The sequence below is a fragment of the Lynx rufus genome, unplaced genomic scaffold (assembly GCF_022079265.1).
Source record: "Lynx rufus isolate CCGP_SWC_20201006 ecotype Redwood Valley unplaced genomic scaffold, mLynRuf1.p SCAF_7, whole genome shotgun sequence".
In the NCBI taxonomy this organism is placed as follows: Eukaryota; Metazoa; Chordata; class Mammalia; order Carnivora; family Felidae; genus Lynx; species Lynx rufus.
The window spans coordinates 78,799,764-78,813,610 of record NW_025814889.1 but is presented as its reverse complement, the minus strand read 5'-3'; the positions used below and the strand labels follow the sequence as shown (position 1 = coordinate 78,813,610).

The 13,847-nt window shown below is 51.4% G+C and overlaps 1 protein-coding gene across 1 annotated transcript; it reads left to right on the top strand.

Annotated features, from left to right (window-relative positions):
* Nucleotides 1–5,928: 5,928 nt before the first annotated feature.
* Nucleotides 5,929–13,290, top strand: KRT84 (keratin 84). The gene is made up of 9 exons (XM_047066983.1): nucleotides 5,929–6,480; nucleotides 7,661–7,869; nucleotides 8,473–8,533; nucleotides 9,018–9,113; nucleotides 10,036–10,200; nucleotides 10,373–10,498; nucleotides 10,604–10,824; nucleotides 11,279–11,310; nucleotides 12,947–13,290. The coding sequence occupies exons 1-9, from the start codon at nucleotides 5,929–5,931 to the stop codon at nucleotides 13,288–13,290; spliced, it is 1,806 nt and encodes a 601-aa protein (XP_046922939.1).
* The last annotated feature ends 557 nt before the right edge of the window (nucleotides 13,291–13,847 follow it).

Sequence of the window (13,847 nt, the reverse complement as noted above, 5' to 3'; positions counted from 1 at the left end):
ACCACCCACCTCCAGCTCACAGATGGCTCCCTGAGGCCCAGGAAACACCCCACTGGAATAAAGGAGGGGACGGGTTCCCCACCCTCATTGTGAGGTGGGCTCCCACATGCCTACCGTCCCTTTGGGACTTCTCTTTCAGAGGGCAGAGACCCAGGGAGAGAGGAGGCTATCTGAACAGTCCACGAGGCAAAACTGGCCCCAGTGGTGGGAGACCCAAGCTCTGTCCTGGAAGGGAGCCCGGAGGTGTGGGCCATCCCCCTCCAGACTGCCCACCATGCAGTCCCCCTCAGTGTTGTGCAGCACCACCCCCATTCTTCCTCCCTCCCCCCACTAGGAGCTGACTCTAGGCAGATGGGACAAAAGTGCCTCCTGGTGGTGGCCCGGTGGTTCACATTCCATTCACCTAGGCACCTGCACCCAGGGCCAGCCCTGTGCAGGGAGGGTGCTGGGATACAGACAGGATCTGCGAGACCATCGTCTGCCTGATGTCTGAGTTTCACTGCATCCCTCTGGGCCTCGGGAATCCAAATCCTGGCCTCTTCCAGAGCACCCCTGTGAAGACAGGACGGGAACAGCCCAAAGGGGCCTGGGGACAGTGGAAGTACCCAGAATGAAGCTCCTTGTTTCCGTGTCTGTCTCCCCAGAACGTCTCCTATTTCTTTGTCCCTCTCCTCACCAGAACCCCTCTTCTCCCCACGAGGCCCTTCCCAGCCCCACCTCCTCCTCCCTCAGGTCCCTTCTGCCCTGCCCCGACGGCCCCTTGTCTGGCCAGGATCCCTTCCTCACCCCAGTCCTCTCAGTGGCCCCAGTGCACCCGCCACTGCTGCTCTCCACCAGGGCTTGGACTGGGGGAAAATGGCCTCCGAAGCAGCCCTGCGAACAGACCAGGGAACAGGATCGCTGTGTCTGCTGGAAAGCACCCAGCTGGGCCCCAGCCATCCCAGCAGCTAAACGCGGTGCCGGGCACACAGCAGTGCCCAGCAAGGCTGTAGAAGCGCCTTGACCAGTGCACCTTCCAGAAGCAGCATTTTCACCCTGGTCAGGTGACAGCTGCCTGGGCAACGTAAGGAATTGGGATTACACCTGAGAAAAATCCTCCTGCTTGGAAGAGTGGGGATCCGCAAACAAGAGGGGTGCTCTGTCTCTCCGGGGGAGGTGTTTAAATTCCATCCAAGTGTCATTAGTCTGAGAGGGTAGAGGGGTGGAAGGCCTAAGCAGGGGTGGGCTCAGCCTCTCCCCACCACTCCCTCTTTCTGCTGGGGGACTCCCAAGCTTCCCTTCCCACAGGGGGGGTTGCAGGTCCCAGCATGAACACCTCCCAGGGAGTGTCTTTTTCCAGCACAAACTTGTCTCGGGGCAAAACGGAAACATTTGGAAGAAGGCGGCTTTAAGCAAAGCCTCTCAGCCTCTGGGATTTCCCTGTCTTTCCCTCCCACACGCGCACACAGCCACAGCATGCCCAGGGTTCCCAGACCCAGGACAGGGCCTCTCCCCATGCCTCAGGGGCTCTGCCTCCCCCCACGGCACAGAGGGCAGATCGCTGGCACCCGTCCCACAGCCATCCTGGGAGGAGCCGTGGCGGGGCTCAGCCCCCAGATCTGGGGATTGCACCCGGACTGACTGACAGCAGCAGGAAGGAACTGTCAGGGCAGCAAAAGCTCCCGCCAGCCCAGAGTTTCCAGGGCACCTGCTGCCTACGTGCCACCCCCCTACCCTGAAGAACCTGCTGAGGGTTGTGTTCTGCATCATCTGGTGGAATGACACCTCAGAACTATAAACTGCTGATGGTGATAGCTCATTCCAGAACCGGAGTTATGCCTGACTGGTCCCACCCGCCCCGCCTGGTCAGGCCCGCAGGAAGCAGAAGCCAAGGACAGCCCCAGAATGGCTGGGCTGGCGGGTGATGAAAGTGAAGTGTGACTGTGGTGCGGGAAGAGGCGGTTGCTGGATAGGAACAGGGGTGGCCGTCTAGCAGGGAGGGGAGGCTTGTGCAAAAGAGACGGGAGGGGCAGAGAGAGGGAGGGAGGGAGGAGAGCGAGGGGGAGAGATGGATGGCAGTGACCACGCCAGCTGCCACAGCGTTGTCCCAGACATTTTCACATGTATCCCCACAATACTGTGAAGGAAAAGGAGGTGTCAGTCCATTTTACGGATGAGAAAACTGAGGCTTAGAGAGGTTAAAGGACTTCCCCCAGGTCACCGGTACACCCCAGAGGGGGCATGTTTGCTGCCCAACACTGTTTGAAACGACCAGTGAGCAGTGATAGTAACAAGCAGACTGACATGCAGTCGGTTGTATTATAGTTTTGAAGTTCTCTACAGACAAGAACCCACAGCAGAGCCCTGTTCCCCATCTGCCCTCGGTGCACCACCATCCAAGGTCACTCTGCTGGCAGGTGGCAAAACTGGGAATGAACCCAGGTCCATCTGACTCCAAGGACTGTGTCAAGTCCCTGTCATTGGCCTGGCACACTCACCGGTGTTCTCAACGCCTCTTTCCCACTTTCACATCCCCAGGGGTCCTCCATTCTCCTTCCCAACCACCTAGATCCCCTTACTCACAGCCGCAGAGGCCAGACCTGGAGGGCAAACTGGTCTGGGTCCCCAATAAGCACTTGAGATTCTACCCCACCATCATCCTCAGGGCCATGCCTGTCCATTTTGGAGCCCAGAGTCTCCTCTTCATGAAATATCTCCAAAATTAAATGCTCAAATTCCTCTTCTTCCTACTTCCTGCTCCTTTCTCCCCCTTGTCCTGCTTTGAATCTTTGAGGTGTATTCATGCATTCTACAAAACTAGGCATTCCCATCCTGTGCCCCACTCTACTGGGCCCTGGGGACACAGAGTGCACAAAATGCACAAGTGCCTGCACCCTGCAACTTGCATTCCAGCCAGGGAAGGCAGAAGACCAGCAAGCAGACCCATACAGGAGAGGCCCCCTGATGGCAACAGTGAGAGGAGGGACGGGGAAAGCTTGGGGAGGGGACTTTAGGGGATGACCTATGAGCAAGGACCTTGAAGAGCTGAGGGACTGGGCCACGAAGCTATTTGAGGAAAAGAAGTTCCCAGTGGAGAAACACCAAGCGGGAAAGTGTCTGAGGCAGGACTTTTCCTGTCTGTTTCATGGACAACCAGGAGGTCAGGGTGGCTGGAGCCTGGTAAGCATCCAGATGGATAGAGAGAAATGAGGTCTGTGAAAGGGGACCATAGACTTCTGCATGCCATTTACTCAGTGGGATGGGAAACCAGGAGGGCATAGAAATGACATGATCTAACAGGTTTTTAAAGGATCACTCTGTGCTGTTAAGAAAGACTGAGGGGGAAAGGGAGACTAGCGGGAGGGCACACCAATGGGCTCTGTGAGAAGTGATGGGCTTGGGCTGAACATGGTAGCAGTGGGGTGGTGAGAGGGAGTAGGAATCCTGGAGTAGGATTAGCCAATGAATTGAATGTGGGCTATGAAAACAAAGCAGAGGAACCAGGATAATGCTCAGATTTTTGGCCTGAGCTACTAAAGGGATAGTGAGCTTGGCAAGTAGAATGTATTTAGTGGGAATGGTATTGGGAAAACAGCATTGGATACATTAGATTGAGACACCTATTTGATATCCAAATAAAGATGTTGATTATTAAAATGTAAGTGTGAAGGACAGAAAGGATGTTCACCATAGCGATATGTCTTGGTAGTCATCAGTGAATAGACAGTTTTAAAGACATGAGACTTGGGATGCCTAGGTGGCTCAGTGGGTTAAGTGTCCGACTTCAGCTCAGGTCATGATCTTGCGGTCCATGAGTTTGAGCCCCGCGTCGGGCTCTGTGCTGACAGCTCAGAACGTGGAGCCTGCTTCCGTTTCTGTGTCTTCTCTCTCTCTCTCTCTCTCTCAAAAGTAAATAAACATTTAAAAAAATTTTTAAGACATGAGACTGTATGATGTCACCAAGGGAATGCATGTGGATAAAAATGTGAACAGGTACGAAGCTCGGGCCCAAGGATGCTGCAGTGTGTAGAGGTTGGGGATACGATAAGAAACTGGCAACTGAAAAGAAGCTGTCAGTAATATGGCAAGACAATCAGGATAGCATGGTGTCTGGAAACCAAAAGAAGAAAGGATTTCAAGGAAAGGGGAATGATCAACGACGGCAAATATAGCTGAGAAGGTAAGTGAGGGCTGAGGACAGACCACTGAAGTTAGCAACATGGAGATCACCAGTAATCTTCACAAAAAGAATTCTCTCGTTATCACTTTCCTGCTTCTCTCTTTACTCATGCACCTGATAGCTGGGTCTATGGAATGGAGTAGTAAACTAGGAACAGAGGGAAACTTCCTCAATTTGATTTTTAAAAAATCTACAAAAACCTACAACCAACATCATACTTCATGGTAAGAAACTTGAAGCTTTCCCACTAAAATTAAAAATAAGGCAAAGATGCCCCCTTTTACCCCTGCTTTTCAACATCATACTGGAAGTCCTAGCTAATGCAGTAAGACAAAAGGAAATAAATGCTGTAGAGCTTGGAAAGGAAGAAAACAGTGAAGCCTCAAGCTGGATAGCTCAGGGCAAATGCACACACCTCCCTCCAAGTAGAGCCCCAAGCATCCTAAAGGATCCCAAGCATCCAGTCAAGCACAACAACCACCAGGCACAGGGCAAGTAGAATGAACCGTGTGCCACACTACGATAGAAAAGGCAAACACTTGTCTTTGGATCCTGAAAGAGCTGCAATATTGATAACAATGATAATATCCAGTTGCTTATAACTTTCATTTTCTGTCCAGATGCTTATTCTTTGTCTCCCATCCAAGTACTAACCAGACCTGAACCTGCTTAGCTTCTGAGACCTGATGAGATCAGGTGTATTCAGAGTGGTATGGCCATAGGCCAGACACTTATAGCTTTGGATCTCTCCAGCCTAACCAAAGATTCATCAATAATGCAAGAAACCTGCACACAAGACTGTAGATCAGCCCTAATGTGTATTTGGGGGGTTCAAAATCATGTGGTTAACTTTCCACACAGGTACATGGCCAAACCATTGCCATGCTTTGGCCTCAAATTATGCCATGGGAGTATTGACTAGTGGAAGTCCTTAAGCTAAATCCTCCCCCACCATTGAGACTGTCTATCTGTGTTCCCTCAGCATCACGCACATTGCCTGGGACAGAGTAGGCAACTGATAATTTTTGAATGAACTAAAAATTAGTGAATTAATCTCTTCTGAGTATCTCAAATCAGACATGCGTCTGTACTAACCTAAATGAGCTTTCCTGAAGGTTCAACTCTTACATAGGCAGCCAGACTGGAGCATGGAGAACAGATAAGGCAGTACAAAAGGTTTTTGGTCTATTTAATCCATCTGTAGAGATGCAATAAACCATATTCTTGCCATACCATTTGTTACTTGGAACTGTGCAGACCCTGTCTTTTCTGTACACCCCCATCTATTCAGGAGTTTATATCTGTATGGGTGCATCCTTTTGAACCTCTTGCTGGAGTTGTTACCAACCTAACTTTCTGGTGGTTAGCCACAGTAACAGTGAAAAAGTCTATTGGATTTATGACCAAGGCAAATTAATGTCCCCATAATGGCAATTGTGGTGGACTTGCGGGAAAAAAATAAGACTATAATGTTTGTGTTTATGTGTTTTTAATGTTTATAGGTTTGATGTTGTAGCCCTGATCTTGAGGAGAATAGGTGTGTCTGAGATTAGCTCATTATTAATAAACTTACAGGCATGAAGAGTTTCTGCTAACTACCCAAGCTCATAAATGTGTCCAAATGGATTTTTTTTTGTTTTTATGGGGCCAATCCTCAGATCCCCAGACACATAAAAGGGGAAAGAGGGATCCACTAGCCTCAGAGGGACTCCCAGCTCAAGCTTGCCCCACTCTGCGATCCCTGCTCTGTCCTCACCCAGGAAGTCATCATGTCTTGCCGCTCCTACAGAGTCAGCTCTGGTCGCCGCATGGGCAACTTCAGCTCTTGCTCAGCAGTGACCCCCCAGAACCTGAACCGCTTCCGGGCCAGCTCTGTCTCCTGCAGGAGTGGGCCCGGCTTCCGGGGTCTTGGCAGCTTTGGTAGTCGGAGTGTCATCGCTTTTGGATCGTGCTCACCCCGGATGGCAGCAGTATGCCCTCGTCCCATCCGCTGTGGAGTTGGCTTTGGTGCTGGCAGTGGGATGGCCTTTGGCTTTGGTGATGGGAGTGGTGCTGGTCTGGGCTTTGGGGCCAGCGGTTGTGTTGGTCTGGGATTTGGAGCCAACAGTGGCCTTGGTTATGGCTTTGGCGGCCCTGGCTTTGGCTACAGAGTTGGAGGAGTTGGAGTCCCAGCAGCCCCATCTATCACAGCAGTGACTGTTAACCAGAGCCTGTTGACCCCCCTCAACCTGGAGATTGATCCCAATGCCCAGAGGGTGAAGAAGGATGAGAAGGAGCAAATCAAGACCCTCAACAACAAATTTGCCTCCTTCATTGACAAGGTACTTATAACAGCTCAGTCTCTGGGTCTGGGATGGTGAGAGCTAAAATGCATTGGGGTGTCCTCTCCCTTAAGAAGAAACAGCCCAGGCCTGGGGAATCAACCTTGACCCAGAACCTTCAGGCACCACAGTATGATTTCTGGGTCACTCTGCTGCAAAACAAGGACAAACTTGAGGAAATGCTGCAAGGTGGAATAGACTAAGACAGAGGTTGTGTCTTCTTGAGGAGAAGGGAGCATCCAGCCAAATCTGAGGGAATCTGGACAAACTAAGACCTACCATCTAGTCACTTAGAAATATCTCCCCAATAAGCTAGAAATTAGGACTTTGGCCAGATGTTGGCTACATGTTTAAAAGGTTTTATCCTTTGAGACCTTGGTGCCCTTTTTGAGATTGTCATAGCTTCTGAGGCTGTGTGACCACATCTGTTCAGGCTCAGGAAAGTGGAGCATGGAGTAATTTTTGCACAAAACAAATAACGTATACTCCCCATGTGGGGTACCCAGGTTCAGCTGAGTTGCCTAGATTGAGAGAAATAGTAGGGAACTACCAGAGGAAGTCATGACGGTCAGACTCATGAGAGAAACAATGATGTGGAACTGACATCCCACAAACCATGTCTCCATGGAGCAGGAATGCTCTGTGTCTGAGAATAGAAACTCACCTCTGTGAGCTTCAGGTTCCTCATCTCTGAAACAAAGTGTTGGAGCAAATGATCTCCAAGTTCTCCTCCAGCTGATGGAGGTCTTCAATTCTCAGCTGATGGAGTATCCGGGATGGTGGGTATGACTTATGACCTGAGAATTCCTACCTCCTAATGCTTTATCCCACCTCAATATACTTTACCTTGCTCCTCATTCCCTGTGAGAGATGGCCAATATCAGTTTTTAGATACAGGTAAATCCCTGCTCCCCTTTCTTGGAGGGTAGAGGCAAAATGGTACTGTGGTGCTTTGGTTCGAAAGTTTCTGTTTAGCTGAGCCTGGCTGAGCATGAGGAGGGGGTCACAGACCTACTCTTCCAGCTTTTACTGAGCTAGAGGATGAATGAAAAGCCAACAGGCAAGAGGACAATGTCAACATGGGGCTGAGAGTCATCTATGGCCACCTGAAAAGCCGGTCAACGTGTAAGCGACTCTATCAAGCTCTTCAGGTGCCATTTCTTTGACTCTGTGGATTTAGGTGCGGTTCCTGGAACAGCAGAATAAGCTCCTAGAGACCAAGTGGAATTTCCTCCAAGAGCAGAAATGTGCCAGGAGCAACCTGGAGCCCCTCTTTGAGAACTATATCACCAACCTGCGGAGGCAGCTGGACGTAGTGAACAGTGACCGGGCCCGGTTCGAGGCTGAGAGAAACCACATGCAGGATGTCCTTGAGGGTTTCAAGAAGAAGTAAGTGGCATCTGGACTGCATAGACCAAGGATAGTCAGGGTTTGGTCCCCAAAGCAGCTGCCAAGTTCAGATAATAGCAGCTGGACAGATCAGAGTTGAATGCTGGTTTCAACACTCAGCCTAGAGATAGCAGTGGGGGAAATGATATGTAAGACAGGAGGGGGATGCCCTCTGTGGTTCCTGAGTAAAAACTAGTCTTGGTATTGGGCATGATTTGTCCCTAGTCTTGCCTGTGGGAATGGGTCTGTTGACTCCAGAAAAATAGTACTCAGGTGTAACAATGAGTTGGGTCCTACATCCTCTATGTTCAAGTGCAGTGACTCCAAGTCTTTTCTAGCAGAGGAGCATAGCAATGGTCCACATTTTCAGACCCCAAATCTAATTTGAGAAAGTAAAAAGAATTTGGAAAAACTGAGGGTCACAGGCTCATAAAAGGTCTTAAAGATGAGACAAAGATGAGATGTGAATATGTAGGTGCCAACAAGGACCCGTGCTCCTGGATGCAGCAGAGATGTTTTAAGAGGCTCACTGGGGAGAGGAGAGTAACTGGCTCTCAGTCAGAATGAGAATGAGAATTCACCCTCTCCATCCTTACCATCCAGGTACGAAGAGGAGGTAGGATTCCGGGCCAACGCTGAGAATGAGTTTGTGGCTCTGAAGAAGGTAAGGGAGAGCCATAGGTCCAAGCAAACTTCTCCTCCAGACAGCAGAATGTTCCAAAGACACCTTCTGCCCTGGAAACGGCCCAGGCAGCCCTGTGGAGTCTGGGACCACTCGCACAGAGTGGGACCTCTAAGGTCATAACAGGTTCCCTTTGGAGTTTCTATTTGGCCTCAGATTATTTAGGACTGGGTCTTCACGAGAACAGAGGACTGAAGAGATGACCTTTTAAGAGTCTTAGATTATCCAGATTCTCCTTGCCTCTAAATAAGCATCAGAAAATGTCTACAGCCCCCAGGGGAGTTTTCATGTTGTAGTAGGGAGAAGAACAATGGTCACTAAGCTGCATTCCAAGGATTCCACCATCCATTGCAAAGCTGGCCTGGCCCAGTAGGGACTGGCCTGATTTTTCCACCCATCTCCAGACCCTGCCAAGCTTAAACGGTGTACAAGTAATGACCATTTTATCCTTCTCTCTTTTATGTAGGATGTGGATACATCTTTCTTAAATAAGTCTGATCTAGAGGCCAACGCAGATACCCTAACTCAGGAAATTGACTTTCTCAAAGCCTTATACATGGCGGTAAGCAATCATCCCCTTCTGAGCTAAACAAGGAGATCAGTGCTTGGCCTGAACTCCCAGGAGGAGGTGGGGGGGGGTTCATCTGGACTGGCATAATTTCTAACATTTGGTATTACACATCTTCCTCCCATTCAAATCTATATCCTCTATATGTTGATGTGTCTATAAATGGATAAGGGAAGGTAAGCAGGCAGGCTTCTTGGCCGACTAACTCAGCTCTATGATAAATTCCTTGGATCTATGATCCAGCTCCTTATTGGCCAATCCAAAGACTGGGGTCTAGGAGTTTCACTTCCTCTCTACTGGTCAAAAGACTCTGGAAAACTGATTTGCTAGGAGGTGTAAGAAAAATTGTGGTTGACCTACTTAGCTGGATGAATTAGTTGCGTTTTGCTTTGCAAGTGGTCTGTTTGGTCGGGTACAGAGCCAGCCAGTGCTAATGTCTGGCTCCGAGTGGAAAGGCTGAAGAAAGCTCCCTCTGGAGCCCTTATAGTCCAAGCCCCTGGTTCTATTAACAACTTGGGATATAAGAATTCCTAGACCACCATGTTCTAGAATATTATCAACTCTCAATGATCCATGAGCAGCACAGCCACTTTGTGGATATGCCAGGGAGAAGTTTCAGCCCTAGCACAGCTCTCACTCCCCTCCACTGAGCTCCTAGGCACCGTGTATTCACCTAAGCAAAAGAAATGTGAAAGGGAGTCTTCAAGTATATAATGAGGGTTTAAATTCAAACTGAAATGGTTTGCAGTTCATGTCCTTTCCTTTGCCCTCGGTTTGGATGGTCCACTCCGTTGCTTTGATCTGAAAAAAGGAGCAATGCTCTCTGCTCCTAAAGCCACTCCTGGGGCCCCTGGGGCAGAGTCCCGGCCACTGATGGGATGCTGAGCCCATCTGTCTCACTGATCCCCCAACACAGGAAATCCAATTGCTGCAGTCACACATCTCGGAGACATCGGTCATCGTGAAGATGGACAACAGCCGGGACCTGAACTTTGATGGAATCATCAACGAAATCAAGGCGCAGTATGAAGAGGTTGCCAGGCGCAGTCGGGCTGATGCTGAGGCGTGGTACCAGACCAAGGTGGGTGGTGGAATGGGGGGGGGGGGCACTGAGGAAGAGGTGTGGGCAGCCTCAGAGTAAGACTCATGTACAATGGAGTGGACGCAGCGGAGGTCTAAGGCCCCCATCTCAGCTGGGGCTGTGGTCTTGACTCAGACTTTGGATCCTCATAACATCCCTCGCTTGCCCCCAGTACGAGGAGATGCGGGTGACAGCCGGCCAGCACTGTGACAACCTGCGCAACACACGGGATGAGATCAATGAGCTGACCCGCCTGATCCAGAGACTGAAGGCAGAGATTGAGCACTCCAAGGCTCAGGTGGGCAAAGGAGAGGGGAGGAGAGGGAGGGGGCAGTGTTTCTAGCCCCACCTGAGGATCTGCTAGTCCCTGCCAAAGCCCACCTGCACGCTGCCCTTCCTGCAGCGGGCCAAGCTGGAGGCTGCGGTGGCCGAGGCAGAGCAGCAGGGCGAGGCGGCCCTCAATGACGCCAAGTGCAAGCTGGCGGATCTGGAGGGCGCCCTGCAGCAGGCCAAGCAGGACATGGCCCGGCAGCTGCGAGAGTATCAAGAACTGATGAACGTCAAGCTGGGCCTGGACATCGAGATCGCCACCTACAGGCGCCTGCTGGAGGGCGAGGAGATCCGGTGAGAGCTCTCCGCGGGAGTGAGGTCAGACTTAGGCATCTAGAAAGACTCAGTGGGGGAGGGGACCAGGTGAAGAACTGCTAACTTGAAGTTAACAGTCTCTTCTCTGCAAACATTAGTCCCTTTGCCCTCACCAAGGAGTTAGAAGATGGTTCTAGATTTTCGCCCCCCAAATGAGAGTTTGTAGACAAGATGCACCGGAATCACAGGGAGTTCTGCTTCACTGATTATCTGTTTAAAAACAATAATAATAACACATTTCCTCAAATATTTTGATTCAGTGGTTTTGGGGCAGAGTCTAGGAACGTGTATGTTTTTTCAAAGTTCCCGGGATGCTTGTACAGCTAGGGGTAAGAACCACCGGTCCACTCTGCCAAGAAAGCCCTTCAGAGAGCAAGCGGGTTTTCAGGGAATAGCACTGCTTGTGAGCTGACTTATTCCTTTCCATCCCCAGGATCTGCGAAGGTGTTGGACCAGTAAACATATGTAAGAACCTTAAGTCTTTTCCTCTTCACATTTCTCTCCTGGGGCTCTGGAAATTTCCTTTCAACCCAGGCCCACGTTGGGATCAGGAGCCCATGGCTGGGCTGGCCATGACCGTCAGGGAAGCAAGGACCAGCAAGCCCCTGGACTGGGGACATCACCTTAGCTGAGGTCCAAGATCTCCCCAGAGCCTTCCTTCCCCAGGGTTAAGCAATCACAAAGGTTTGCAGGGCCTAACAGATGGGAGAGCGTTCTGGAAGAGAGTCCACCTTTTTCCTTTGAGTGGTCTTGCCCTTCAGGGACAAAGGCCAGAGACAGAATGAAAAGATCTGTGCCAACGAGTTGCCCCATGCCCATGGCTGGGGATGGGACAAGAATGAGCGGATGTCTCCCTGTTGCTGCTGCTGCTGCTGCTGCCAAAGTATTGTTTGTGGCCGAGCGTACAGGGGGTTATGCTGGGCACTGCAGGGTGGGGGCACAAAGACCAGGAAAGACCAGCCCCTGCTCTCTAAAATTACAATCTTCTTTGGAAGACGAGCTCTCTCCACTGTCCACCTAACCCTCAAAGCCCTGAGGAGATGAATAGGCATTAGTACCCCTTTTTTATTCACTTAGAGAAAATATGTGGTTTGCCAGAAGCCACAAAGCTAGATTTCTGATCCAAAGGTTTAAATCTACACAGGTGCATGGTGGAGCTGAATGCTATCCTGGGTGGGTCAGGTAGTCACAGCTACTTGTCCTCGGATGTCCCTGCCCTCAGAGAGGGGGAGGCAGCAAGGAGTGGCTTTCTGCAAGAGGTCAAGCTTGAGTGAAGGTCACAGATGGTAGGAAGGATTCTGGTAAAAGGAGAGGAAAGGAGGGGCGCCTGCGTGGCTCAGTTGACTCAGCATCCGACTCTTGATTTTGGCTCAGGTCATGATCTCATGGTTCATGGGATCGAGCCCCGTGTCGGGCTCTACGTTGACAGAACAAAGGCTGCTTGGGATTCTCTCTCTACCCCTCCATCTCTCTCTCTCTCTCTCTCAAAAATAAATAAACATTAAAAAAAAAAAAAAAAGGAGAGGAAAGGACCGGGAGCCCTCTCCACAGATGGGGCTGAGCTAAGGAAGCTTTAGTTGGATTGGCATCCTGGGGTACAGAGGCAGGCCCAGGGGATACCAGAAGGCTACAGAGCAGAGCCATCAGTGGGTGGGAAGAGAACTGAACTAGCGACTCTTGTTGGAGGAACAACGTGGGGACCACCAAGGGGCATGATATAATCAGGAGAGAGAAGCCCCAAGCTTTATAGGAGCTACTGCTCCAGTATCTGGATAATCCAGCTCATGCCCAACCTGACTTCAGCCATTTATAAATGACAGCCAATTTATGGCTATATGCAACCTGGGGGATTGGCTGAATTCTTCCATTTTAATCTGAATGTTCAACTTCAGTTGAGTCACGGCCTTTGAGTCACCCAGACAAGAGAAGGGAAAAATGGGTGTCATCTGTGTGGACGATAGGGACCACTTGCCCAGACCACTTCCCCTGATGTCACCAGTCCTGTCCCCTCCTCCGCCCCCCTCAGTGGGGAGGCCACTGGAGGACTGGGCCCCAGGAGTGGGCAGCCCACCTCGCTGACAGTTTCCCCTCTCTCCTACAGCCGTGAGCAGCTCCCGGGGTGCCGTGGTGTGCGGGCCTGAACCCCTGGTCGCCAGCTCCACCCTCTCCCGTGGTGGGGTCACTTTCTCGGGCAGCAGCAGCATCCGGTCCAGCAATGCCTGTGGCTCCAGCCTGGGTGGGACCCGGATTGTCACAGCCGGTGGGGACCTGCTGAATGTGGGCTCCCGGGGTGGCTCCGTGCTCACGGGCGAGGCCTGCGTCCCCAGCGTCCCCTGCCCGCTGCCCACCGAAGGGGGCTTCAGCAGCTGCAGCGGGGGCCGCGGCAGCCGCAGCTCCAGCATCCGCTTCGTGTCTACAACCACCTCCCGCCGGACCAAGTACTGAGAGGCCAGTGCCAGCCAGCCACTGCCCAGGGAAGAGCCATCTCAATGTCACCTGCTTCTGTCCCCAGAGGCGTCTGGACTCTGGGCCAGAGGGGACCCCAGCTACCCCTCCTGCCAGGAGGCCGACACTGCCCTCCCCAGGGATTGATCCGCCCAGCGCCTGTCCTCTGGGGGGATTTTCTCACTACCTAGACGCTCTGTCCGCAGCCCCAGTACACTGGCTTCTCCCTGACTCCCCATTCCTGTCCTTTGAATCACTCTCCACCATTGAACAGCCTGAAGAAATGCGCATTCAATACAGTCACACAAATCAGTGCGCCAGGGAGAAAAGGAACCGTCCAAAGCCAAAAAGAATGTGCTTGGGTAGCATTGCCACCCATGCCTTGGACTAATTTGGAGAATGGAGAGTTGGCTGTCTACACTGCAGGCGTCTTTAGCCCACTGTCCTTTGCTTCCTTCTTCTTCCTTTCCCTGGCAGGAGAAGGTTCTTTCCTTCTCTTCCTCCCCCAGAAGGACTCCCAGTCCTTCGTGGCCCAAGGATCTCTAAGTCCCCTGAGA

Bases quoted from the DNA above. Each gene is read 5' to 3' on its own strand.
- KRT84 (XM_047066983.1), top strand. From the start codon at position 5,929: ATGTCTTGCCGCTCCTACAGAGTCAGCTCTGGTCGCCGCATGGGCAAC. The intron at 7,870-8,472 runs GTAAGTGGCATC...CTTACCATCCAG, and splicing joins CTTGAGGGTTTCAAGAAGAA to GTACGAAGAGGAGGTAGGAT. The intron at 8,534-9,017 runs GTAAGGGAGAGC...TCTTTTATGTAG, and splicing joins AGTTTGTGGCTCTGAAGAAG to GATGTGGATACATCTTTCTT.